Consider the following 23,984-nt stretch of genomic DNA (forward strand, 5'->3'; position numbering starts at 1 on the left):
ACCGAGCCCACAGCTGCCGCACCACCGCGCCACCTTCTCGTAGGACTTAAGGCAAATTAGAGTCTACTAACCTATATAGTGTAGTGTTGTTGTTGTTCAAGGAAATGTTGTTAGATTGAAATGGTTTGAATGGTGATGTTGGATAGTAACTTCTAGAATGACCGAATCAATTTAAGACTAGAAAATTGAGAAGTTTTCGTGAGTACCTCGGTTTAAGCCTTCGATTTTGCACCAAATGTTGAGGTGGTAGCACCTTGAGACTTTTATTTGCAAATCGTTTTAGAAAATCTCTTGATTTACATCAAAATTTATGGGTATTGTGGCACTATATCCGAACATTTTAAGAAATGTCTTATATTTTAAAGATTTCTGAACTTTTTATAGAAAACATTCCAAACCATTGGAGTGGGATTGAGATTTGAATCTATCAACATGCCGATTTCAAATGTATTTATAGATTTTGATAAATTATTTTGTTCCAAGCTGGGAAGGGTAGTTTCCATTCAAGTTTTTATATGGATTCGAAAATGGTTGAAAAGTATTTGCGAAAGTGGGACTTTCGGGGAAAAATCCACCACTCCGGAGCCAAATGGAGGCCCACTCACATATATCCTCACTCTGCTCCTTTCTTTACCTCACTACTACAATTGGGAAGGGGATGTTGCCTATTTACAGGCTTTCTCCACCGACACAATCTTGCGAAAGTGATAAATGTGAAGGCTACGCGTTCTCCATTTAATCCACACTTTTTGGCTATTGGCCAAGTCACTTTAGAAGAGATTTTCTCTTGGTTTCTTTGTTGACATGGGCTGATCTCTTCCTCCTTTGCCAAATACTTCTATAATCAAGTAAAGATTATTTTAGATAGCTCTAGTAAAATGGATCATATTTTAACAGTATCATCGCCCTCTTTGGCTCTTGTTGCCGTGTTGCTCCTTCTCTTCTTTTCTTTTTCTTTTTTTTTTTCTCTCCTTTTGTTTTACTTCAAAGTTGCTTTACACAAAATAAGCATCAACCAAACACGATTTGCTTTTAATAAACACACCTTCGTTCAAAGATGTCGGAAAAATGGTTTACACCTCCAAAGTCGAACCGAACGTGGCGAGCAAATTATCTCAAAGACAATAGAGAACTTGATACAGCCTATTCTCGCCAGAAGCTAAAGATCAAATGCTCCAAGCAAAATTGTGATGGTTCATGTGGAAAATCTTCCAGGAAAAAGAAGCACTTCAAGAAGCTCTGGATAAAGAAATTCAAACATGGCTCTAAGCACTTCCGAATAAAGAAGAAATGGCGATACCTACGCAAAAAGAAAGATCGCTCAGGCCACAAGAAATCAAATCAATGCTTCATCTACAATCAGAAATGACATTTTGCCAAAAATTGTCCCCAAGCAAGAAAATGCCATAATCATCTAATATATCAAAACTGGTATTTCCTTTGAAAATAATGATATTGAATCTTTATTTTCTGCCAATGAAGAACCATCTGAACACACTCTTTGTGTCATACCTTTGCCAGTGAACCATCTGAACCAAACTCCCAGTGAAACTGATTTGGATTCAGATTCTGAAGATATTTTTCACATTTCTCTCACATCCTCAAAACAAAGCACTGACATATTTTCAAGCCAAATTCATTGTCCCAATTTTCCTGTGAAAATCTTCAGCTCAAACTTCGTTCAAACTCCCAGTGAAACTGATTCGGATTCAGATTCTGAAGATATTTTTCACATTTCTCTCACATCCTCAAAATAAAGCACTGACATATTTTCAAGCCAAATTCATTGTCCCAATTTTCCTATGAAAATCTTCAGTTCAAAGTTTGCTAAGCCTATCACTGTCATTGCTCTCATAGACACTGGAGCAAGTTCATCAATCTTAGATATTAAAGCTCTTCTTGAAGAATATTGGACTTCCTGTGTTCAATATTTCAACTCTACCTCAAGAGATACCTTTTCTACGAATGTAAGAACTACCCCAGTAATTGTACAGTTTTTTCCCCAGGGTTCCATAACCACAAAAATCTTCGAATCCAGTCTCCCCAACAAAAATTTGATTATTGGTTGGGACATTATAACTCAGATTTCTCAGCTTCGTATTATTCCTAGAAAAGGTCTTAAGTATAAAGACCAATTCTCTGAATTCGTCAATAATCAAAGACTTTTTTTCCATTCAAATGAGTCTGTTAGATCTGATCATGCAAAAGCCGTTGAAAAAATTATTGGTCGGGGTGTTTCTCTAATTTTCCTGCACGTGGCATTTTATTTTTTGTAAGCTATGGCGTTACCAAAGAAGTCGAACAAGAACTCGCGGCATTCATTGATGATAAAATCTAGAGATATGCATTAATCATGTTGTCGTGATCTGAACCGTCCAAAGCACTGTTTATTCTTTTGAAAAATGGAATTCGTAGGAGGAACGCATGTTCTTTTCCTACATAAACCCAAAGATTGTATCCATTCATTCCACGGAACAACTACTCTCTCTCTCTCTCTCTCCCCCCCCGACCTTCCAAAGCAGACAACAATGGACGACCTCCCGAAATGCGAAACGAATCATGTCCCGCTCACACCGCTCACCTTCTTGAAGAGAGCCGCTTCCGCCTACGCCGACCGCACTTCCGTTGTTTACGACTCCGCCCGCTTCACGTGGCGCCAGACCCACGAGCGCTGCCTCCGCCTCGCCTCGTCGCTCCGCTCTCTCGATGTCGTCAAGAACGATGTGGTACGTATCTGTTGGCAGTTTCTCTTTTGTTTTATCTAACTCTGCTGCGAGTTCATTCGGGTTCCATGAAATCGTCTTGTTGATAGAAGTGGAAAAATGGTTGAAGTGTAAAGATTCATATTGGGACTCGAATATTGGCATAGTAATAACTAATTGTATGCATGTAAGTGACTTCTTAATCATCAAAAGCTCACTTGTGGCAATATTATAATTTTCTTCCACTATTCATCTAAATCTTTGTGTAAACTCAGAAATCATGCTCATTTGCATTCGTAACTCTCGGTGCTTGCAGGTATCTATCCTGGCTCCGAACGTTCCGGCCATGTACGAGATGCACTTTGCTGTACCGATGGTTGGGGCAGTTCTCAACACCATAAATGCCCGTCTAAACGCTGCCAACATTGCTACCATCCTCCGCCACTCCGGAGCCAAGGTCTTCTTTGTCGATTGCATGCACGTGCTGGTAGCGCGGGAGGCGCTCGCGATGCTCTCGGCCACCGGTTACTGCATACCCTTGGTTATCGCCATCGACGACTTTAACTCGCCGACTGGTGTTCAAATTGGCGATTTGGAATACGAGGATCTCATTCAGAAGGGGGACCTGGCCTACGCCCCCGAGGAGCTTCGAGATGAGTGGGACCCCATCGCGCTCAATTACACTTCCGGGACGACGTCGGAGCCGAAAGGAGTGGTGTACAGCCACCGAGGAGCCTACCTCAGCACCCTTAGCTTGATCCTCGGGTGGGAAATGCGAAGCGAACCGGTGTATCTGTGGACGCTGCCGATGTACCACTGCAACGGATGGACCTTCACATGGGGCATCGCCGCCCGCGGCGGAACCAACGTGTGCCTCCGCAACGTTACTGCGCTCAACATCTACCGGAACATCGTTGCTCACAGGGTCACCAACATGTGCTGCGCTCCAGTCATCTTCAACATCCTCCTTGATGCCGAGCCCCACGAACGCCGCGAGGCTGTCGCCCCAATAGAGATCCTCACCGGCGGTGCTCCCCCGCCACCGGCCCTAATCCTAAAGATGGAGTCTCTCGGCTTCCACATCACACATGCATACGGGCTAACCGAAGCCACCGGGCCAGCCCTGGTCTGCGAGTGGCGGGCAGACTGGAACCGCCTGCCGCCATCAAAGCAGGCACGGCTCAAGGCACGCCAGGGAATCAGCGTATTGACACTCGCCGACGTGGATGTCAAGGACTTGGACACGATGAGGAGTGTTCCTCGTGACGGCAAATCCATGGGAGAAATTGTTCTGCGTGGGAGCAGCATCATGAAAGGCTACTACAAGAACCCCGAAGCGACAGCAAAGGCTTTCCGAAACGGGTGGTTCCTCACCGGAGACGTCGGCGTCGTCCACCATGACGGTTACGTGGAGGTAAAGGACCGGTCAAAGGACGTGATTATTTCCGGTGGGGAAAACATCAGCAGTGTCGAGCTCGAGAACGTGCTCTACGGCCACCCAAGGGTCTTGGAGGCGGCGGTGGTGGCGATGCCGCATCCGCGGTGGGGCGAGAGTCCTTGCGCGTTCATCAGCATTAAGAAGAACTCCGAAGGTGAAACCGACGACGTGAAAGAAGCAGAGATCCTATCTTTCTGTAGGAAGAACCTCCCAAGTTTCATGGTTCCAAAGAAGGTGGAGTTCATGCCGGAGTTGCCCAAAACTTCCACAGGAAAAATCCAGAAGTTCCGGTTGAGGGCCTTGACGAAGAAGATGGTCTTATCGGAGGATGTTTCCGCCGCCTCACCTAGATTGTCGCGTCTTTGAGATCAGATAGAAGTTGCCATGATGCGCTTTTCTTTTCTTTTTCTGGAAGAACAGTGGATAGAGATTACTTGTAAGGCTCTCGGATTCGTCGTTCTTCTTTATCTACCAATAATGCTAGAGTAGAGAGGCGAAGATCGTTTATTCTGGTAGACCTCTCGCAGGATTATGTAAAATAGCCAGAAAAGCAAAGTAACTTGGACTCAAAAGATGATACAGCTAAATACATTGTCTAAGTTTGTCTCACCGTTCTGTAAAAGATTAGTTTTATGAGCTTCTATCCCTAACACTACTCTCATTACAAAAACTAAGGCTCCTGCTAGCTGGAGTGCTCGACGACTTATCTCTATCTGATGAATTCTGGAAACCTAGGAAGAACCTTCTTGAGCTTCTCTAATTATTGCTTAAGTTCAGGCGCAGTACTTTTTTGATGCGACCATTCAAAGCTAGCTACCGATAGAAAGCCGGACGCGTACGCAATAATCACGAAAGCTATTGATCTGACTAATGTAGTCCAGAGCGAAGCTAAACGCCGAAATGATTCAACAACAGTCAGGTCAGGGGACAGAACCACTTAACTGTTTATTTTCGTACCGTGGGCCATGAACACTTTTGTCTTCTATGTTGTTCCGTCAGGTTCGTTCGGCTTGATCATACTGCGAAACTGATCGTGGCATCTAATCAATCCGTTCATGGCTGTCCGTGATCCCCGATGAACCCGGTCAGTCCGAGTCTCTCTCTTCTGAAGCTCCTCTACATCACCTTCTAGTTCTAGCCTGGAGCAACCGCGTCAAGTCAGGAAGATAATCACAGACTCGCTGAATTTAGACGATGTGGCCCCAAATATATTAGAAAACATGAGATGGAGATAGATGGGTGTCTCATTGATGAGAAGTTAGGTTGGAGAAGACAAGTTATCACATAGTTTATTGATCATAGGCTGTGCCATATTGTTTTCTTGATGGAAAGCTGTCACATCAACTAACGTGAGATCTCGAGTGCCATATATTCATTAAATTGAATTAGTCATATCAAATCGATTAGATTTACCTTTATATCTCTATATATGTAGAGTTTTTCTTTTAGAAGTAAAAATTATCCAAGGATGTATCAAGTTTGAGCCATTGTACAAAATTAGGTCTAAAATTAATTATGTGGAGGAGCACCTCATTTATTTCATAAGATCTTAGCCTCATATGGGGTTTTTGTTGTTTTTCAACGAGGTAATGTGACGTTCTTGAAAAATGATTTTTAGGAAGTTAATTTCAACAAAATGATAATATTTTCCGATGTTCAGCTAAAACTTGAAAATGAATTAGAAAATATTTTTCGTTGTTTAGTATTTGATTTCATTTTTTGGAGAAAATTACCCAAAAATTCAAAAAATTTAATTATTTTCATTTTTAAATATTTTATTTTATTTCCTTTTCGTTTTTCTACTTCTTCCTCAGTTGGTCATTGGCCATGAGTGAGCTCAACCTCGTTAGAATCTAGTGAGACTTGAGCTTGCTTGTGGTTATTTGTCGGCCGCCACCATGGTTGGTGACCAGTAGGAAGAAGCAAAAAAAAAAAAATTAAAAATTAAAAGTTAAAAAATAAAAACTCAATTTTTTAAAAGTAAAAGAAATCATAAAAATAAAAGGAAAATATGTTTAGGGATAGAATGTGCTTGGTCTAGAGGTGAAAGAAAGAGAATGGAAAGAGAATGGAAAAAGCGGAAAATATTTTCTTCACTTTTGATGATGTTTTTTTATTGGCTGAAAATGTTTTCTTGATTAGTTTATTTTCCATGAACTAGTTACCAAAAAATCTAGAAATCATTTTTCTAGAAGTTATTTTGAACGGCGAAGTCAAACAAATGAAGTTATTTTAATGTTCAGTCGTTGCACAAGTCTTTTTATATATGATCGGCCGCAGCAGGAAGAGATCTGTTCTTCAACTGCAGATCATTGGAGAGATCTTGTTTTGATTTGAAGACAAATGAGCTGGCATCTTTGCGACTTTCTTTAGCTGACCGAAGGAGACTTTTCCATGCCACAACATTAAATTAAGGAGCGAAGGTGTTTTTACGCGCATCAGCAACATTAAATTAAGGCATGATGCCGATTCGCGTGCAGCGGCAACGTTATATGAAGACAGGAAGGTGACATTCTCCCATTGCCCTGCATATGCAAGGCAAAGGGAGAGGACATGAGAGGCACGTTCGAGAAAGATCAGCAAAAACAAAAGAAAGAAAGCCCATTTTCATACCGTTAATTTGTTCTCTTTCAAAAGAGTCTCTCTTCTTAGTTTGCTCGTGCAGGAGAGTTCTAAACACCTGAATTCGGTGCACATTAGGGGAAATCTGGAGTTGAGAAACCCTCAATAGCATAAGCAATTGAAACTCTGTAATTCTCTGATTATTCAATGAATTATTTGCTGGCTCTCCCTTGAGAGTAAGTACCGACATTTGGACTAAATTACATGATCTTTTTTGTACATTGCTTTATTCTTTCTGATAATTTATTGTCCTGGTATAATTGCAAAGTTCCGATTCACAGCAAAAAAAAGGGTAGTGGGGGAAAAAGCAAATGTGAGGAAGTGAAGAAATGGGAAGGAACAAGAAAAACAATCATAAAAACAAAGTGAGAGATGCGTCAAATAAGGAGAGCTCCTTATTTTGGTGATTCTGAGTTTGGATTGACTACTTATATTATTATATGAGTATGAAGTTACAAAAATTGTCTTTATTGTTTTTCTTGCTGTCTTTGTAAATCTGAAGGCTAGTTTGGCCGAAATTGAAGGCCATTAACCTCTCTGGTTCCTCTTTGGTTCCTCTCCCAAAGGTAGCAGGAGATTGTCAGAGGTTGATGATCCCTATGTTGGAGTTCTCCAAAGGCTTTGACACATACTCGATTTGGGTGATGGCAAAGTCTTCCAGAAATCGCCCAAAGTTGTAAACCTTTGTGGCTGCTAAAGCATTGACAGATTGGAATTCTTAGAGGAGCTTGGTATTGGTGAAAGTGCTATAACCTAACTGCTTTCGACCTTGACTTTCTGAAAGAATCTGAAGATATTATCATCTCATGCACCGCAGAATATGATGCACTGAACTATAACAATCAGGTGCTTGGATGTCTCTGTTGTAGGACTTGTTGAAGAAATCTTCTTGAAGTGTTTTGAAGTTGACAAAACGTTTCTATCAGTCTAGTCTGAAGGCTTGCAGACTCTACTGTTTAAAGTCTGAAGACCTCCGGACAGCCAGACTCAAGACTCAAAGTCTATCCTCATTGACAGTCTCTAATCCGTTGAAGAAAGGTTATCCGAATCTGGATGTTTCGTTAAGGATTTAACCTTATCAACGGAGAAGATCTCGTGGCTGGAGAAGACATAACGGAGTCCTTTGATTGATCAAAGATTGACTCGATAATTGAAGATCCGGTAATTGCCTAAATATTATTGGAAGGTTACGCTTATGGAAACCGAGATCCCGATTGTATGGGCGAACATGATTGATGGGCTATCAACACGTTCCTTTAATAGCTTGAACAATCTTCCTAATTAATTCCGTCCAACGGGTAGATTGGAGGAATTCCTTTGGTAAGTGCCAACGGGTATGATGGCATAAAGGAGTATATAAGGAAGACGGTCTTAGTTGTTCAAGGTGTGCGCGATAGAAGAATTCCAAAGTCTGAAGCTCCTTTTTGTTTAGACAAATCCTTTGAGCGAATACTTGTATACAAAAGAGAGTCTATATTTGTGAGAAATCTTGAGGAGGTGTGGTAGAACATCTACACTGTGGAATCAAGGCAAAGTGTGCTGTAACTTCTCTTTTGTTCATAGTGGAATCCAGCCAATAGGCTATCAGTGAAGAAGAGTGGACGTAGGCTTGATATAAGCCGAACCACTATAAACCGCGTGTTCAATTTTCTCTTCTCTCAGTCTTACTTTAATTATCGTTTCCTTCAATTGTCTAGTATTGTGCAATCGTTGAAGAAAAATATTTTATATACCTATTCACCCCCTCTAAGTACTCATACTAGCAATATTAGGACTTAGTGCTTAAACTTGTCTATCTGTGAGGTTAGTTGCTTCTAGCATTTGGAAAGAATTTGAATGTTGCTCAAGTGACTCGATCTGGCATGGTGGCTTCAAGGCTATATTTGTTAGACTTTAATTGGATATCATTTCTGAACAAATAATTCATCTTTTGGCAACGGGTTTCTTGTGCAAGGCACAGACTATGCTGCTTCTTATAGTTGTACATTGCTGGATGTGATTGATCCTCGGCCATTACATGGACTTTCAGACCGAATATGGAGATCCGCCAGGAACTATATTTAGGATCAGGATCCTTTTAAGTCGTCTGAAAAATTGCCAATGATCTCTGAATGGTGATTGTGTCTTGATTTAAAGGGAAAAGATCTGATTCCACTAATCAAGATGCCTCTCTTGCTCTACATGTTTGAGATACATTGTTTAAGCATTTGCAGAAAAACTGTCATTGCATCAGATGTCAAGTCAATGGTTCACGCGCTGGCATTTTTCTTTCGATTGTTCTGTGCTGGAAAGAACATTTTCTAGTGTATGGTGCTTTAGGAATTCTCTATTTATCATGCAAAAGTGTCAAGGTAGAATAAAGAGTTCAGACTTGCCAATTACATTGTTTTAACCGAGAAAGTTCGAGGAAACAGTTATTCGAAGAAAAAAAACGATAGTCTCCAAGGAGGAGAAGCCAGATGTGAGTATCCTAATTAAACATTGAGACGATAAAATCCCCGAAGGCGTCAAGCACTCCATTCCCGGCCTCAGAGCTTGCTTCCTGCACTAAGCCGCTGCTGGGGTCGAAGCCGGAGAGTTCGCTCACGCCAGCCTCCGGAGCTTGGTTCAGGAGCTCACCAAACGTTTCTGTTAGTCCATCAGCTATTGCCTCCCTCTCATTGAACCCTTCTTTTATCGCTCCAAATAACAACCCAGTCGCAGCGCCTTGCACCGCTGATTGTCGGAGTTCCTCCTAATCATCACCAATGAGAATAAAAATATTCATGAGTTATATAATGACACAAGGACATCTGGAGTGGCAAAATGAAGAGACATTTAAGTGCCAGAAATTAGAAAAGTGATACTTAAAGTGCCAAAATCGAACCAAAATGAATCAATTAAACGTCAACAGTGAAAAAATCCAACCAAAACCGCTGACGTGACGATTTTCCCGCAAGCCTAGTGCAAAACGGCATCGTTTTGCACACTAATGTGGGTAGACAATGCCAAAACGACGTTATTTTGGTACTGACGTAGTAAATAATTAATATAAAAATTAATAAATTTAAATTTAAAAAAAAATTATAAATAAATAAAAAAGGCCCCAACTGGCGGCAACCCTTGGCCCGACCGGGCGAGGGCCAGCAACCCTCGCCGAACCTAGGGAGGGCCGTGACCCTCGCCGGGCTCAATGACCCCGGCCAACCCTCCCCCTTCCTTCCCGGCAACAGCAAGGCGCCCGAGCTGCCACCGCTTGTTCATCTTCCTCCTCCCTTCCCTTTGTTTAATTTTAGTTTTAAATTTAATTTAATTAATTTTTATGTTAAAATTCGAATTATGTCAAAACGACGTCGTTTTTGTGTTTATTTGCCGAGTCGGCCTTCCAACGAGTCACGTCAACAAGAAAAGTTAATAAAAAATTACTACATAAAAACTCTAAAGAGATTCGCTGGATATGGCACTCAAGTGTCTAATTTTTCAAAAAAAATGGCACTTAAGTGCCACTTTCCTAACTTTTTGCACTTAAGTGTCCTATTGTGTCAAGTTTTGGTACTTAAAATGTTCTTTTGCCATTATATAACCCATCTAACTAATCTCATTTTTCTCTTGCCAGACCTCACGAGGGGCTAATCTTGTTGTTATGGCAGCGGATACCCCCTTGTTTAGTCTATCACTCATTCCACAAAATTATGTGCGTACACAAGATCATTTGCCTTTGCGTGCTGCTAATCACTTTGCTCCTAGTAACCTGGTTTTAGGTAGACAATATGGCGATCGTTCCTGGAATCAGTTTATCTATAGATATAGAGCCACAAAAGCTCTTGCACTAGAACTGTGTATAGGCTTATTCTATCAGTTAATTCGTGAACAAAGTCAATCACAATGCAAGAAACATGCGGATCCAACATTTTGTCCCACTGTCTAAAGATATCATTGACTCGATGTATTAGGATGAATGCAGGCAATACTTAGTCCCTCACACCAGATGAACCCCTAGGTAGACCCAAAAGCAAAAGATGTTTTTTCGTCGTAATTCTTGCTAGAGAGAATAACATCAAGTTTGCTGACTGAAATGAAAGAAGGAAAAGTAAATAAAACCGGAGGATTTACCCAGTTCAACTGCTGAAATCTCCTCTTTAGCAGCAACTCGTAATTGTCCACGAAAACATTGTGTTGCGGGTGCTTGAAGGCCTTGTCGCGGTAACAAGCAATGCAGACGTTGAAAGTCGGGTTGTTTGGCGACTTGCAGTTGTCGAAGCAGGGAAGGCAGGTATAGTACACACTCCTCAGGATGTCACCGCAGCAAGAGCAGTCGCCTCTCGTGTCCATCAGATAGTACAGTATGCGTACGTCGTCGCGGTCAAGATGGCCCTTCTCGCCCCTGTCCAGCTGGCGGAACAGGGCCTTGGAAGTGCAGCGCCGTGACCTCTCCTCAATCAGGGTCACAAAAGTTTCGTAATTCACCCGGTCTTCAAACGAAAACTCGATGCGGTCATTGATCGTTTGGATGGCCCTCTTGAAGACAGCGTTATCGCGGTAGTGCACTTTCGCAGCAGCCCTGAGTTCTTCCATTGAGCTCTTCTGAGAACAGATCGGTTAGATCGTCGTGCGGTGTTGTTAAAAACAATGATGACTGCATAGGCAAGAGCTTCCTGAAGTAGATTGAAGTCTACTCGACCAAATCGTAGTCAAAGTAGACGGAGTTTACCATTTCCTGGAACTTGCCAAGAAGGGCCAAACGTAGACATCATGTTGTTAAAAATAATGATGACTGCATAGGCAAGAGCTTCCTGAAGTAGATTGAAGTCTACTCGACCAAATCGTAGTCAAAGTAGATGGAGTTTACCATTTCCTGGAACTTGCCAAGAAGGGCCAAACGTAGTCAAGTTGAGAAATTTAAGGAGCTTAATCTTTGTTACAATGGGCTACAGATGAAAGTGAAATTGATAGTCCAAAGATTTGATGCCCTACCATGTTTATTACGATCACTAGATATGACGCTTCATTTAACTATACCCTAAAATCAATGCGGGCTATGCGATATACTTTTGCAAGTGAATGTGGGTAGTTTACCTCTTTACTCTTCAGATAGTGGGTATTTTCTGACGTTTTTACGATTTCTAGCATTTGAAAGAAACTTTTGTCAGAAGAAATTTTAGTTTAAATCCACAGATACCTTACATTCCTTGGTATGTAATCGTTCTATGCTCGTCATATGTGATTAACTTGCTTGGTCTGAGACCATGTTTACTCACGTTCAAGGGCGCTTTCTCTCTCTCTCTCTCTCTCTCTCTCTCTCTCTCTCTCTCTCTCTCTCTCTCTGTGTGCCGAGCAGCTGAGTTTGAAAACCACTCATCTCTGTGTGCCGAGCAGCTGAGTTTGAAAACTACTCATCGGGGTTCAAGGAAAAGGGCGCTGAGTCGGGACAAATCTTCCAGACGGCTTGCCATTGCCGAAGCATAAGACAAGAGACTCACCAACCTTTCAACGATTTGACGCAGTCACTGGACTTTTCCTCGTTCAACTCCTGGCAAGTGGCCATACCGCCTTATAAAGACTTCGACACATTCAAAGTCTTTCTGGGATGTAACTGAAATGACAAGTTCCCGCCGGCTCGAGAAAATTCAAAGCGCTCGAGATGAAGACTCATGCATGATAGAATCACATGGGGAAAAGATATATAAGACGCGATGAATGAGAGTATAAAGTAGAGGGCTAATTCTGCAGAACGTGCAAGAACACACATTACTAATAGCATTGCAATGGAAGACATCCGTTTGGCTGCTTCGATATTCTTTGAGCAAAACTCGCAATTGAAGAACATTGCACAGACCGAATTCTCCAACTTGACCCGGACCAAACAAGGCTTGGTCACCAAGAAGGCCTTCGACGAGCACCTCCGGCTGCGCCAGCCTGAGTGCTTGAGTAGCAACTTGGCTGCCGAGCTCGACGCCAACAACGACGGTTATCTCACGTTCGAGGACTTCCTAGTCTACCGCTACTTGTTCCAGACGAGGCCCGTCTGCCGCCATTGCAAGGCAATTGTTAAGCTCGTCTTCTACACCTGTCTTGAGTGCTTCGCCGGCAAATTGAAGGAGAGGACCTACGATCTCTGTCCCATGTGCTACCTCGGGAACAAGTTCTCTCATCCGCATAAACAGTTCACCAATAACTATGCCGTGGTCAACAATATCCGGAAGCCGCCCAAGGATGTTCCGGTATGTGTCCTGAACGTTGCCTTTCAACTTCATCTTCTCTTCTCTCAGTTTATCAGCTTCTTAAGATCGTCGTGGCCCGTTACATGCATTTCCAGCTCAAACCACTCACTATATTTTACAAGGTGGACCTAACTTTTATTCTAGTGAACGGATCCAATCCAAGTAGAAGGTAATATATTGAGATTGCTTGAATTACCGACAGCATTTGCGGCATTGTCGTTAAATAAGTAGTTATAGTAAGGAATTTTAACATACTGACTATTGGTCTTGCATGAATGAAAGAAACCGAATCCATTTATTGGGTCGAATTAAACCGCAAACATGAAGTCATCCCCATCAGGATTTGTATAATGATCCCAATTATCTTGATTGTGTTTATATGTAGCTATGACTTGAGCGAGCATACGTCCTCTTGGTTTGGACATAGACGTACTGGCTACATGAATTTGATGCGAAGATCCATCGAAAAGCTAATGAATTTTCAATGTTGTCGCCTTATTGACAGATGGTGGGAAAGGTGGCGATGGCAGTGGGAGTTGGAGTGAGTGCTAATGCTCTGGGCACAGAAGTCATAGATGCATTCTTGCCTGGCGCAGGCAATTGAAAGCGCCCGACCACTGAACGAAGCGCTACTTGTCGAGGATTTCGCAATGATCAATATAGTCCCTGGAGACTCAGAAGCCATACTCTGATCAGCTTTAGTTCTTGTAGTTCTTTGACGAGCGAACAGTGAGAAGGACGAATTGGAAGACCGTTTATGCTTTTAATGGGCACGGTGCTGTTGTTACTTTTTACTCGTGCACTCGGCATTTAATGGCTGTCTATTATCATTGAAAAGATTCGGAGCGCACTTTCATGCTTTGTTTGCTCCTTTCTTGTCTTTGTTAGTCCCCGAGTCTCAATTTCTTTGTAGGGTACAGATCATCTATTCATACATTAGCTCATTCTCTTGTCGCTACATTGCATCTGTATGAATTGTCCGCAACAATTAACAGTATCCTTTTCTCAAGAATTTCTCTCGAAAACGGATGATAATTATTTTGCAAATACAAGATAAGGTTCATTTTCCAGTAGTTTGCCTAGTAGGTAAGTCATTGCACGCAGCTTGCCAAATGTCTTCTTTGGAAAGCTGGACGCAAACATTGATTCTTAACAAAGGAAGCTTAACAAGTAAATCTTTTCCTCATCTATAATGACAGTATGAAAATTACAGTGCTACAGCTGAACAACATCAAAAGCCAGGAAGAGCTCATGCAACAAAATTTCCCGGGCTTGTCCGGTGTATGAACGCTACTCAACACTCTATAAACACCCACTGCCGCATCTATACATAGCCTGATAACTGCTACTAAACCAAAAATAAGGCACACCAGAAATGCTATAATACCCTTGTTCTCGATTGACGTTTGATCCTTCCGCACCATCTCGACCTCGGATCTGCAAATTAATGGAATCCCTTAGGTTTCAGTTAAGCCATGCATTGATACAATGATTGGATCCTGCACCAATGCTTTTGAGAATGTATATCAAGCAAATGCATTGCAGCCTTGGCACAAACAGGTTGCCATTCAAGAAACGCAGCAAAGTTACAGGTCAATATAGGATATAATTCCTTCCTAAACTTCCTCTGCAGCAAAGAATGAATTCCTATTTGTGAGTGTCGCTTACTGTAATTTGTTTCATGAGTTTTTAAAGTGAGATTAAATACTTAACTTGTTCCAATCTCATCAATTCTTGCAACACAATCTTTTCTGTAAAAAATTTTCATGGAATTAATAAAAATAAAAATTATAATAATATTCTTAATGAGATACCATTGTAAAAATATTCTATATCTGAAGTTTATTTAATAGAATAAAAATTAAGTCGTGTGAAAGCCCATGGGTTTACAACAAATCAATGCTCGGGAAAAACAAAAAGGTCAAAATTTAGCATCATATAATACTAGTAACATTAGTTCACTAGACTTTATTTTCCTTCTATTCTATAAAGGTTTGCAAAACTCATGTTGTGCTATGGGGGGAGAAAAATTCTCATATCTACAAGCTGACAACTGGCAAGGATCAAGTAAAGAAGCAAAGTTTAAAATAGAAACCTGAGAAGAGCATTATCCTTAAGCAGGTTATCTAGCTGCATGGCAACGATAGTTTTCCAAGCTACAAGATCACCGACATCTTTATTCTGCAACCAAACATTAAGGATTAGCTGAAGTGAAAGCAACACCCAGAAAAGGAAAGACAAGGGAAAATAAGGTAACAATGTTTGGCTCACACACCATAGCCTCCTTGTTGTCCAGGAGCATAGTAATGTCCGATCTAACGTTTTCCAGAAGTAGATTCTTCTCTCCAATGTCCTCGTCAAGTTCTTTAAAGATATTTCCGTATCTAGAATTCAAGTCCTCCAGATAACGCTCCAAAATTGATAAATTCACATCTAGGGAGCGGACTTTTTGCATCAAAATCTTCATGACAGTGTCCCCAGGCATTCTACCAATTTGCTGACGTCCCTCTTCTACAGAGTCCCGTGAATTCTTGTGAACGTCATGCTTTACATTGATTTGTTCCGGCACAATGTCAGATTCCATTACATGAGCCAGATCTTGATAGAAATCGTCGGCATTAGGTGATTCTGGCTGCATTGATTCTGCTTCCTTCTCGTTATTTTCTTCCTGATTGGCAAGCGAGTTTTCTGGAACAGAAATCAAATCCTCCAGCATTCTTTCAATGGCATCAACTCCATAAGCCTCAAGGATGCTCACTGTACAGTAGAATTCATAGCCATAGTGACTTAAGAGATTCAACTTCAGATATCTCACCCATTTCGGTTCAGGAAGAGAAAATATCTGAGCCTGTTTGACATTAGCAGCAGTAAAATTCCCAAGGTTGATCCATGAATCCGTAGGATATACCAAGCTGCCGAGAAGTTCAAATTCTTTGAGATTGGAAGAGTAATGCTCAAAATTTGCAATTTCAATCGTATCTACCAAGGTTTCTTCTGAAAGTTCGATGACCACAAACTTCCCTTCTGCAGAACATGGGTTTCTCAGGTATTTGTCCCTGTCCCGGCATAAGATATTTGAAGCACCCTTAGCTTCTTTGTTATAAGCCAAGACCTTTGCTCCTTTTGCAGCAGAAGCATAATTATATTCTGCACCCCCAGGCTCCACCCTGTGGATGATGCCTTCAGATGTACCAGTGCCTGACTTGCTTTTAGAACTGTAACTCTTGCTCTTGAACTCATCAAGACCAAGTGGCACTGCACGAGATAGGCGGTCTGTTGCCACAGTATCTTTTCTAGATACATAATTTGAACCCAAACTTTCAGTCTCAGGGGACTCTTTAGTAGTTGGAGAGTTGCATGTATTTCCTTTAGCAGAATGACTTTCGCCCTCGGGAACCTTAATTCCAGCATCACCATTGCTATCAAAAGAAGATTGTGACATCGGTTTATCAACAAGTCCAATATGTTGATGATGTCCTGACATTTCCTCAGCCAAAGGCGATGCGGCTGTTGGAAGTTCCTCTGATCCATCTGAAACTAATGTAATGACAAGGACACCTCATTAGACAGAAGACTTGGAGCAAGTTCCTAGACTATTTGTGATAAGAGCAAGAATGTGCTCAAAAGAAAATACATCTATAGCCCATCTCTAGGATAGGGGTAGCATCTGCACCATAAGTTGTAACAATAACAGACATTAGCACTTCCTATCAGTTTGACCCGCATTGTGTGCTATCTACTTCCGTTTTCAGGCCACTTCTTGTAACCAGTAGTTAATACAGCGGCATAGGGCATGCTACCTATCAGGGGTAGATGCATAATAACTTGATGTGTTCACAGACTTACTAAATCTAGCTCTGAATCTACACATACATGCCTGATGTGTAATAGACACACAAACTGCATTTAAAGCCTCAAATGCCATTCAGCGTGAATATCTCCGCTGAATTGAGACAGTGGCGCATCAATAATATTGACACGGGAAGAGAAGAGATGGTTTTGTTTCAGAACATAAACTAGAGCTCAAAATGAACTCTCTTGAAATCAGTGGGAACTGCACTCATTGGAGATTCCGTTGAAGAAAGTAAAGAAGAAAAACAATAATTCAACCGCATGAGACAAAAATAATGGCATTCCGAAGCTTACGTCTGTGGCCATCACCACGGCTGATCCATAAGCTGACAAGGAGCACGAGGCCCCATAGAACGAACACTAATGACAAAGAAAGTTTGTAAAATCGACTTCGACAACTCGTTGCCCTGTCCAAAGCTCTCTTATGCAGAAGAGCTCTGCGTGATCTCTGCATCGGGCATCAATCCAATCAATCTTCGAGCTCTAGGATGAGAAAATGACAAAGAATGTCCTGCAACAGATGCAAGCATTCCGTTTAGTCCCACAACACGATAAACAGTGGAGTCGACACATGGAAGAAAATTAGCATCTCAATGGGACAGAAAACAAGCAAAGCTCACATCGGAGGCAGATGGTATGGCATTGAAATTGATCACTAAAGCCTAAAGTCACTAATTATATAGGATCTGACTTGCAGAATTAGCTATTGCTCTGACTTTATATAAGTAAATAAAATCACTGGGCAGCTCCCAGTTCTTCTTCATCCACAGATTGTTGCATTCCCCCACTTAATAAAAAAGACAGAATCTACTTAAACGTCAAGTAAAAACTAGGCTTTTAACAAAAGGAATGCCAGATACGACGGGGAAATCACTAAGTCCGCAACCTTTTTCTTGAAGTGGACGAGAAAAACTTCAACAGAGCACTGCCCATAGGAGTCCAATTGCCACCAAGTAAAAAGCTTTGCAAAGACAACGAAAAATTATGGGTTAAAAGAGGTCGATTCCAGCAACCAAATAGCATCGGTTGAAGTTTCGCTTTTCCTAGCAACTATAAGACCAATCAGGATCGTCCTCGAGAAAGCACGCCCATCATCATCCACATCCATACGTAACCATCCATCAGTTCGATCTCCGCCTAGTATTTCAAGAGGAGGAAAAAGAAAAAAGAAAAAGAGAGGGGGGGGTGTCTCGTCAACGGAGGTGGAAATCACGCCGGCAGATCTCAGCGAACGCGACGTCGACTTCAATTGCTTTCGAAAGAGCAAATCCAACGTTTCAACTGACTCAAAAAGACGGGGCGACACCGATCGCGGGCACACACACAGCACACAGCTCGGGGGCAGGACAGGGCAGGACAGGACTCGAAATTCTCGGGAAGGATTCAGTGGCCGTCGGCGGAGCAATCACCTGGATTTCGCCCGTACCGGGGGCTCTCGTCACCGGTCGATCGCCGGCGAGGGGAGAGGGAGGGGGCGGGATTTCACATGCGGAGCTCCCCCGGGACCGACGCGCGGAGGAGGAGGAGGAGGGCCGCGATCGGGGCCGCCGCGGACCGTGGGCTCGGAGCGGGAGGAGCTCGGGAGCGGCGATCCTTGGCGTTCTCGGGTGGGTTTGCCGCCGCGCTCGGATTCGTCCTCGCTCTCATCGTTTTTTTTTTGGTTTTGCCCTTCGTTTCAGTAACGTTCGCCTTGGACTAAGGACGATGCTTATGCTTTCCGCCGCACGCGTCTGCCGTTTTCAAAATCGCGTTTGAAATCCATCCCTCTCTCGACCTTTCTCGAACGATCGATTGGATTTCACTCCATTGGGGCTGTTACTCGTCCCCGTCTCTGTCCTCTCTCTCCTGTGGGAGAACACGCATATATGTCGACCGGTCGAGCGGGTGCATACGTACGGTGCGTGTGTATGTCGACTGGCTATGAGCATGTACCGATGTTGTTAGAAAAAGAGGATTTCTTTCCTTCAAAGGCAGATCTTCATCTATAATAACATGGCACTTTATTAATTGTCCAAACGCATGTTTATTTTTTTTTTTAATACTATGAAAAATCTCAAACTGATACATTCAACCTTAAATTAATTCTCCAGCAATACATTTACCCTCCATTAATTTCCATTGAATTTTACAGTCAAATTGCTCAATTTAATGACATGTGATGGTTGATAGATATTTAATGACATGTAATGATTGATAGATATATTAGTTTTTAATTTTTTGTAATGTTAACTCCTATTTAACGAAAACTGACATTTCTAAAAAAGGTACCAATTTATGATTTTTTTTTGTAGTCTAAATTTATTATAGATATACTAAATTATAATTTTTTGCAAACAAAAAAATTATTTTGAGGTAAATTTATTATAGTTACACAAGTTTGAAGTCTTAGTGATATTAATCATTTTTCTTTTTATTAAAAATTGATGTCTTTGTGTATCCTTTGTTAACTCTTTCTCATAAACTTCTATCAAGACCAAATGTATGCCCAGCCAAATGCATATGAGCCGTTAAGTAGGTTTAAAATGTAAAACAAGCGGTCATGTTTATTTTAGCAAGTCTTTGTCATGAAGGGTTGTAGGTTATTATCAATGAGGATACTCATCATGTCCCAACTTTATCATTGACCATTGTAAATAGGATTAATTACAAAAGAATTCAATCATGCTAATCTAGAATAAGATTTTTGTCTAAATTATAAGGATCGGCATGCAATGATGCAAATGGCACTATACAAGCACTACAAACTAGTGTCTTGGCAGAGACCCTTGAGAATTGAAATCTCACCTAAGCAGATAAAAAAAAAAAAGAAGCCGGCTCCGAGAAGTTTTATTTATTGGTCAAACGGCTATGAGAAGTTGGACTGATGATGCAATGAGTTGGAAGTGTGAAATGAGATCCAGCCACGTGGCGACGAGCCATTCACCACCACATCTTTCCGTCGGCCATGCCGGATGCCGTGAACGGAAATTAGGACAACGTCTATCCTCGAGGACAAAAAAATGTTTCCACTTGTACGTTGGACCATAAAATATAAAAATTAAAATATTAGGATGACTCTCTCGAAGTGGGATTAACGCCAGCACGGAATATATAAATGAAACGGAGTTGTCTCCACGTCAAAAAGGCTCCACGCATGCTGAACGATTGATTATTGGAAAATCAAGATTATCATCATACATATAATATTCCAATCCAATAGAGAAGAAACACTATTGGGTCAATATCACTAAAAATTTCAAATTGATATATTTGTAACAAATTTACCCTCCATTAGTTTTTATTAATTTAAATTAATACAACGAAAAATCATAAACTAGTAGATTTATGACAAATAAAAAGTAAAACCATAAACCAATATCTCCATTAACTACCATGTATTATTAAACTCAATAATTTAACAATATAATTTAACGGAAATTAACACAGAGTAAATTTGTTAAAGATATACCAATTTTTGGTTTTTATTAATTCAAGATTTTTTTATGGTATTAATCCATAAACATTATAAATCTATTTGACTCCGTTTGTTTTGCAAAAGATGAATCATTTGGAAAATTATTTCTTAAAAATAATCACCTATAATGCTTGAAATAAATAGTCAATAAAAAATATATTCATTATCAATAACAACTTATGCCTATACATTTTTGTACACGAATAAAATATTTTTAATTGTCTTTTTTGTAAGTGATACAAACATTTATTTTTAATAAAATATTTTTGAATTATTAATTTTTTGCAAAACGGGGTGTTGTGTAGGTCGGGCCATGTAATACTTAGTTTTTAGATTACTAACGGCAGGTTTTATCGTTAGATGGGAAGCACACAACTTGAGGTGAACTATGGAGAACGGGATGGGGGATTTTGCAAAGATGAAAATGAACTGGCATTGGGTCCAATGCCAAAGAGTCAATGTGCCGACCTGGAGGACGTGGGAATGCCATGTGACGGTCAGTGACTTTACCGACAACTGGGGCAAGAAGGCAGGTCGGCGGGACATTGGAGCGGCCTTCGGGGATGAATGTGGTTGAATCATGTGCATGATGAGCTGGAGGCCGCAAGGCATCTCCTGCAATTCCGCCAGCCGACTGGGCTGTCGACCCCCTTTGCACGACCCTTGATAAACGAAAAAGGAAAAAATTCTGATTTCCACGGCCCGATACTTTCATGTTAAGGCATTATTTTACTGAAAAAATAGTTTCAGTTTTTTAATAGAAAAAATGACACGATTAATTCAAGACCTTTGGCCCAATACATCGGGTTTTTAATTTGTTTATAATGATTCATGAACTTCACTTTAATGTATAATATCATCCATTAACTTCTAATATATTTAATGCGATCATTAGATTTTTGGTACATTTTCAATTTAATCTTTAAAATATATGAAGATGTTCAATATTGTTTCTGAAATTAAAATAATTGAACGATGACATTATATATTTTCATATAGTGTATGGACTGAATTAAATATTTATAAAAAATTTATGAGCCACATTGAACAAATCGAAAGTGCATTGAACGATATTGCACGTTGGGTATAGTCCATGGACTATATTAAATAAATTAAAAGTTGAGAAATGACATTATATATTAAGCCAAATGTTATGCATTATTTGTGTAATTATCCATTTCTTTATCTGTATGGATGAAATTGAGCAAAACAACTCGGTTTCCAGCTCGAGCTCAAATCGATGATTACTTAAGCTTGATTGGTCTAATTTCAAGTCGAACTTGAGCTCGAGTATCATGCTGAGTGGAATTCCAATTTGCCAATTCTTTACTCAAAAAGCTTGGGATAATTGAGCTCAATCAAATTTTTTATTTCTTTCGATTTTTTTAATTGCCGAAAAAGGGATAGTGATCTTCAGAATTACTTATTGGAAATATAAAGATGCAAAAAAAATTGAGCTTATTGCGTCGGAGCTTAAGCACATGTACAACTGTATTTTAATTGAGTCAGACTCAAGTATCTGAATTTTTAATTCGAATCAAGCTCCAATTTAAAACTTAATCAAGCTTGAGCTTGATATTGTATTGACTTGATTGGATTCTCCCCTAGAACTAGAAGTAATGTAGTAACAAAGAGATGTGAAAGGAGTTGAATTGGCTTTTGTCAGCTTGCTCTAATTGCAACCGGAAAAGGATAGCGAATGAAAAATTGCCGTACTTTCCCCATGGGATAGCCCAAATAAGAAATGGACAAAAATTTGAAAATAAAAATCGAAATATGCAAATCTGAAAATCTAAACTTGAAATGTGCAAATTAATAACTATAAAAGGGTAAATCCATTTAACCTAACTTAACTGGAAGGCCAGGAAATAATTATGAAAAAAATATATGTTTATCTATATACATACGAATATGTCAAACACTAAACGAAAATGTCTACAAATATCTTGAAAATAGAAATAGCCAATCTTAATTACTCGGTGCATGAATTAAAAGGTCTAATGCATATTAGCACTATTTCATGAGTATTGCAGTAAAAAGATATATAGTGAACTGATACTCTCTATTGTGCGAACAATGTTTCATAAGAGCAAAGCTGAAACCAAAATATCTATATAAAAAATGCAGTGAAACGATTTCATCAAATATTCCTAGAAAATATCACAAGCGATTATTAAAATGAATACCAATAATATGCTAAACGAAATTCCCAATGAGTTGAAATACAAAATATTCAAAATTGATCAACATATTTTCCTAATAGTTTGGATATGTCAATAGAATGATAAATATATATTTTTAATATTTTTAATTTGTTTGGAAGACGTGAATTATTATGTTTTGATTTGAGTTAAATATCTTGTGTGAATGTCATTTTATTCACGATTTAAACTTACCAGATTGAAAACCAAATCAATTCCATTAACTTGAAATAATTAATGGAAGAGTAATATTTTTATATAATATAAGGATCGGATTTAACATGTACTAAATCACATTATATAAATTAAAAATTCAGATATTATATTACATTTTTGAGTAAAATTTAGAGATAATTCGTGTTGCTATTTCAATATAGATTCTACATAAAATTTGCTATTTTTGCGTGATTTTGAAATAATCAATCAATAATTAAAATATAATTTCACATGGAAATACTAAGCTAGAAATATTGTAATTAAATAATGTAGTAAAACGTGCCTATAAAATGTCCCCATCGAGAGCGGATCACGGGGCTCTCCGCTAGTTTTTCGTGAAAACCCCGTCGTCCATGCGGAGTGCCAGATCTATGGGCATCCATGATGAGTTGACAGGCGGCATAGTACGAAATTCAAAAATTAAAGAGTCCCGCTACTGCTACAGGCCGTCATTCACAAGCGAAAGTCTGATAGATTGGACTTGAGTCACAATAAAATAACAAATTATCATGGTATTTCGCAATATCCTCTAGAACAGATAAATTTAGATATATCTAAATAAGAAATCCATACAAGGATGGAAAAAATTAAAAATAACTTAATAAATTCCCGTTTATCTCATTTATTGTATTGGGATTTCACCTCTCAATTCTTTCTTATTTTCTTTGTAAATGCTGGAATGATACTTATACGTGGGCTAGAGTTTTCAGTGTCCGATGACTTTCACTCCCTATAAGTTGAAAATCAACCCTTGCCTATCTGAGCAATTCCTTGCCATCCATGATACCCTCAAATCAATCCCTTCCTCATTTTTTTCGTAAAATCGATTTCTCTTGTGAATTTGTTTATAGTATTGAAATGGTAAATCAAAATTATCTCTGCATGTGGATCATGCAAACAAAAGGATACACAGTTTTGCTTATTTTTCGTATTCCTTTCGGGGCGCTCTTGTTTTGGCGTCAATTCCATGCCGGGTGAGTGAAGGATGCTCCTCCATGGGCCCTTGAGTGAGCAATTCAACGACGACCCAAGTGGAGGATCAAGTTTCCAACTAAAAGACAACTAGAATTGACCCCTTCGATCTCTACCTCTGAGTCTCTATTATGTAGACCCTTCCGTGAGATTTGCGTAGACAATGGTGACAACGAACAAGCCAATCAAGGGGGCCACATATGGGACGTTAGACTTAGGGCACTACGAGGAGTGTTCGAAGTGTCAGGTGGAGATCGAAGTAGTTGGACATGAAAGACGAGTTTCAAAGATTTTCAATCTCATATTAGGTTACACCAAATATATGAT

General features: G+C 40.1%; 4 protein-coding genes across 9 annotated transcripts; 2 read left to right on the forward strand and 2 right to left on the reverse strand.

Annotated features, from left to right (window-relative positions):
* The first annotated feature begins 2,518 nt into the window (after positions 1-2,518).
* On the forward strand, positions 2,519-5,287 carry LOC104449788 (trans-cinnamate:CoA ligase, peroxisomal). The gene is made up of 2 exons (XM_010064052.3): positions 2,519-2,726; positions 3,019-5,287. The coding sequence occupies exons 1-2, from the start codon at positions 2,529-2,531 to the stop codon at positions 4,504-4,506; spliced, it is 1,686 nt and encodes a 561-aa protein (XP_010062354.1). The 5' UTR covers positions 2,519-2,528; the 3' UTR covers positions 4,507-5,287.
* A 3,794-nt stretch (positions 5,288-9,081) lies between these two features.
* LOC104452008 lies at positions 9,082-11,422 on the reverse strand. Its single transcript, XM_010066547.3, has 2 exons — positions 10,855-11,422; positions 9,082-9,496 (listed from the first exon to the last, which is right to left on the reverse strand). The coding sequence occupies exons 1-2, from the start codon at positions 11,314-11,316 to the stop codon at positions 9,233-9,235; spliced, it is 726 nt and encodes a 241-aa protein (XP_010064849.1). The 5' UTR covers positions 11,317-11,422; the 3' UTR covers positions 9,082-9,232.
* Positions 11,423-12,467: 1,045 nt separating this feature from the next.
* On the forward strand, positions 12,468-13,956 carry LOC104449789. Its single transcript, XM_010064053.3, has 2 exons — positions 12,468-12,962; positions 13,468-13,956. Exons 1-2 carry the CDS (start codon positions 12,507-12,509, stop codon positions 13,564-13,566), a joined length of 555 nt encoding a protein of 184 aa, XP_010062355.2. The 5' UTR covers positions 12,468-12,506; the 3' UTR covers positions 13,567-13,956.
* A 164-nt stretch (positions 13,957-14,120) lies between these two features.
* LOC104449791 (SUN domain-containing protein 4) lies at positions 14,121-18,658 on the reverse strand. Of its 6 annotated transcripts, none has more exons than XM_039315557.1 (6): positions 18,224-18,658; positions 17,109-17,325; positions 16,597-16,629; positions 15,238-16,493; positions 15,058-15,143; positions 14,121-14,399 (listed from the first exon to the last, which is right to left on the reverse strand). In XM_039315557.1, the coding sequence occupies exons 2-6, from the start codon at positions 17,266-17,268 to the stop codon at positions 14,150-14,152; spliced, it is 1,785 nt and encodes a 594-aa protein (XP_039171491.1). In that variant the 5' UTR covers positions 17,269-17,325; positions 18,224-18,658; the 3' UTR covers positions 14,121-14,149. The 6 variants fall into 6 exon arrangements, with proteins under 6 accessions (XP_039171491.1, XP_039171488.1, XP_039171490.1 ...); XM_039315554.1 differs by having other exon boundaries at positions 15,238-16,499; XM_039315556.1 differs by lacking the exon at positions 18,224-18,658 and adding an exon at positions 17,701-18,205 and having other exon boundaries at positions 15,238-16,499.
* Between the last annotated feature and the right edge of the window lie 5,326 nt (positions 18,659-23,984).

The sequence above is a fragment of the Eucalyptus grandis genome, chromosome 6, assembly GCF_016545825.1.
Source record: "Eucalyptus grandis isolate ANBG69807.140 chromosome 6, ASM1654582v1, whole genome shotgun sequence".
NCBI classification, from domain to species: Eukaryota; Viridiplantae; Streptophyta; class Magnoliopsida; order Myrtales; family Myrtaceae; genus Eucalyptus; species Eucalyptus grandis.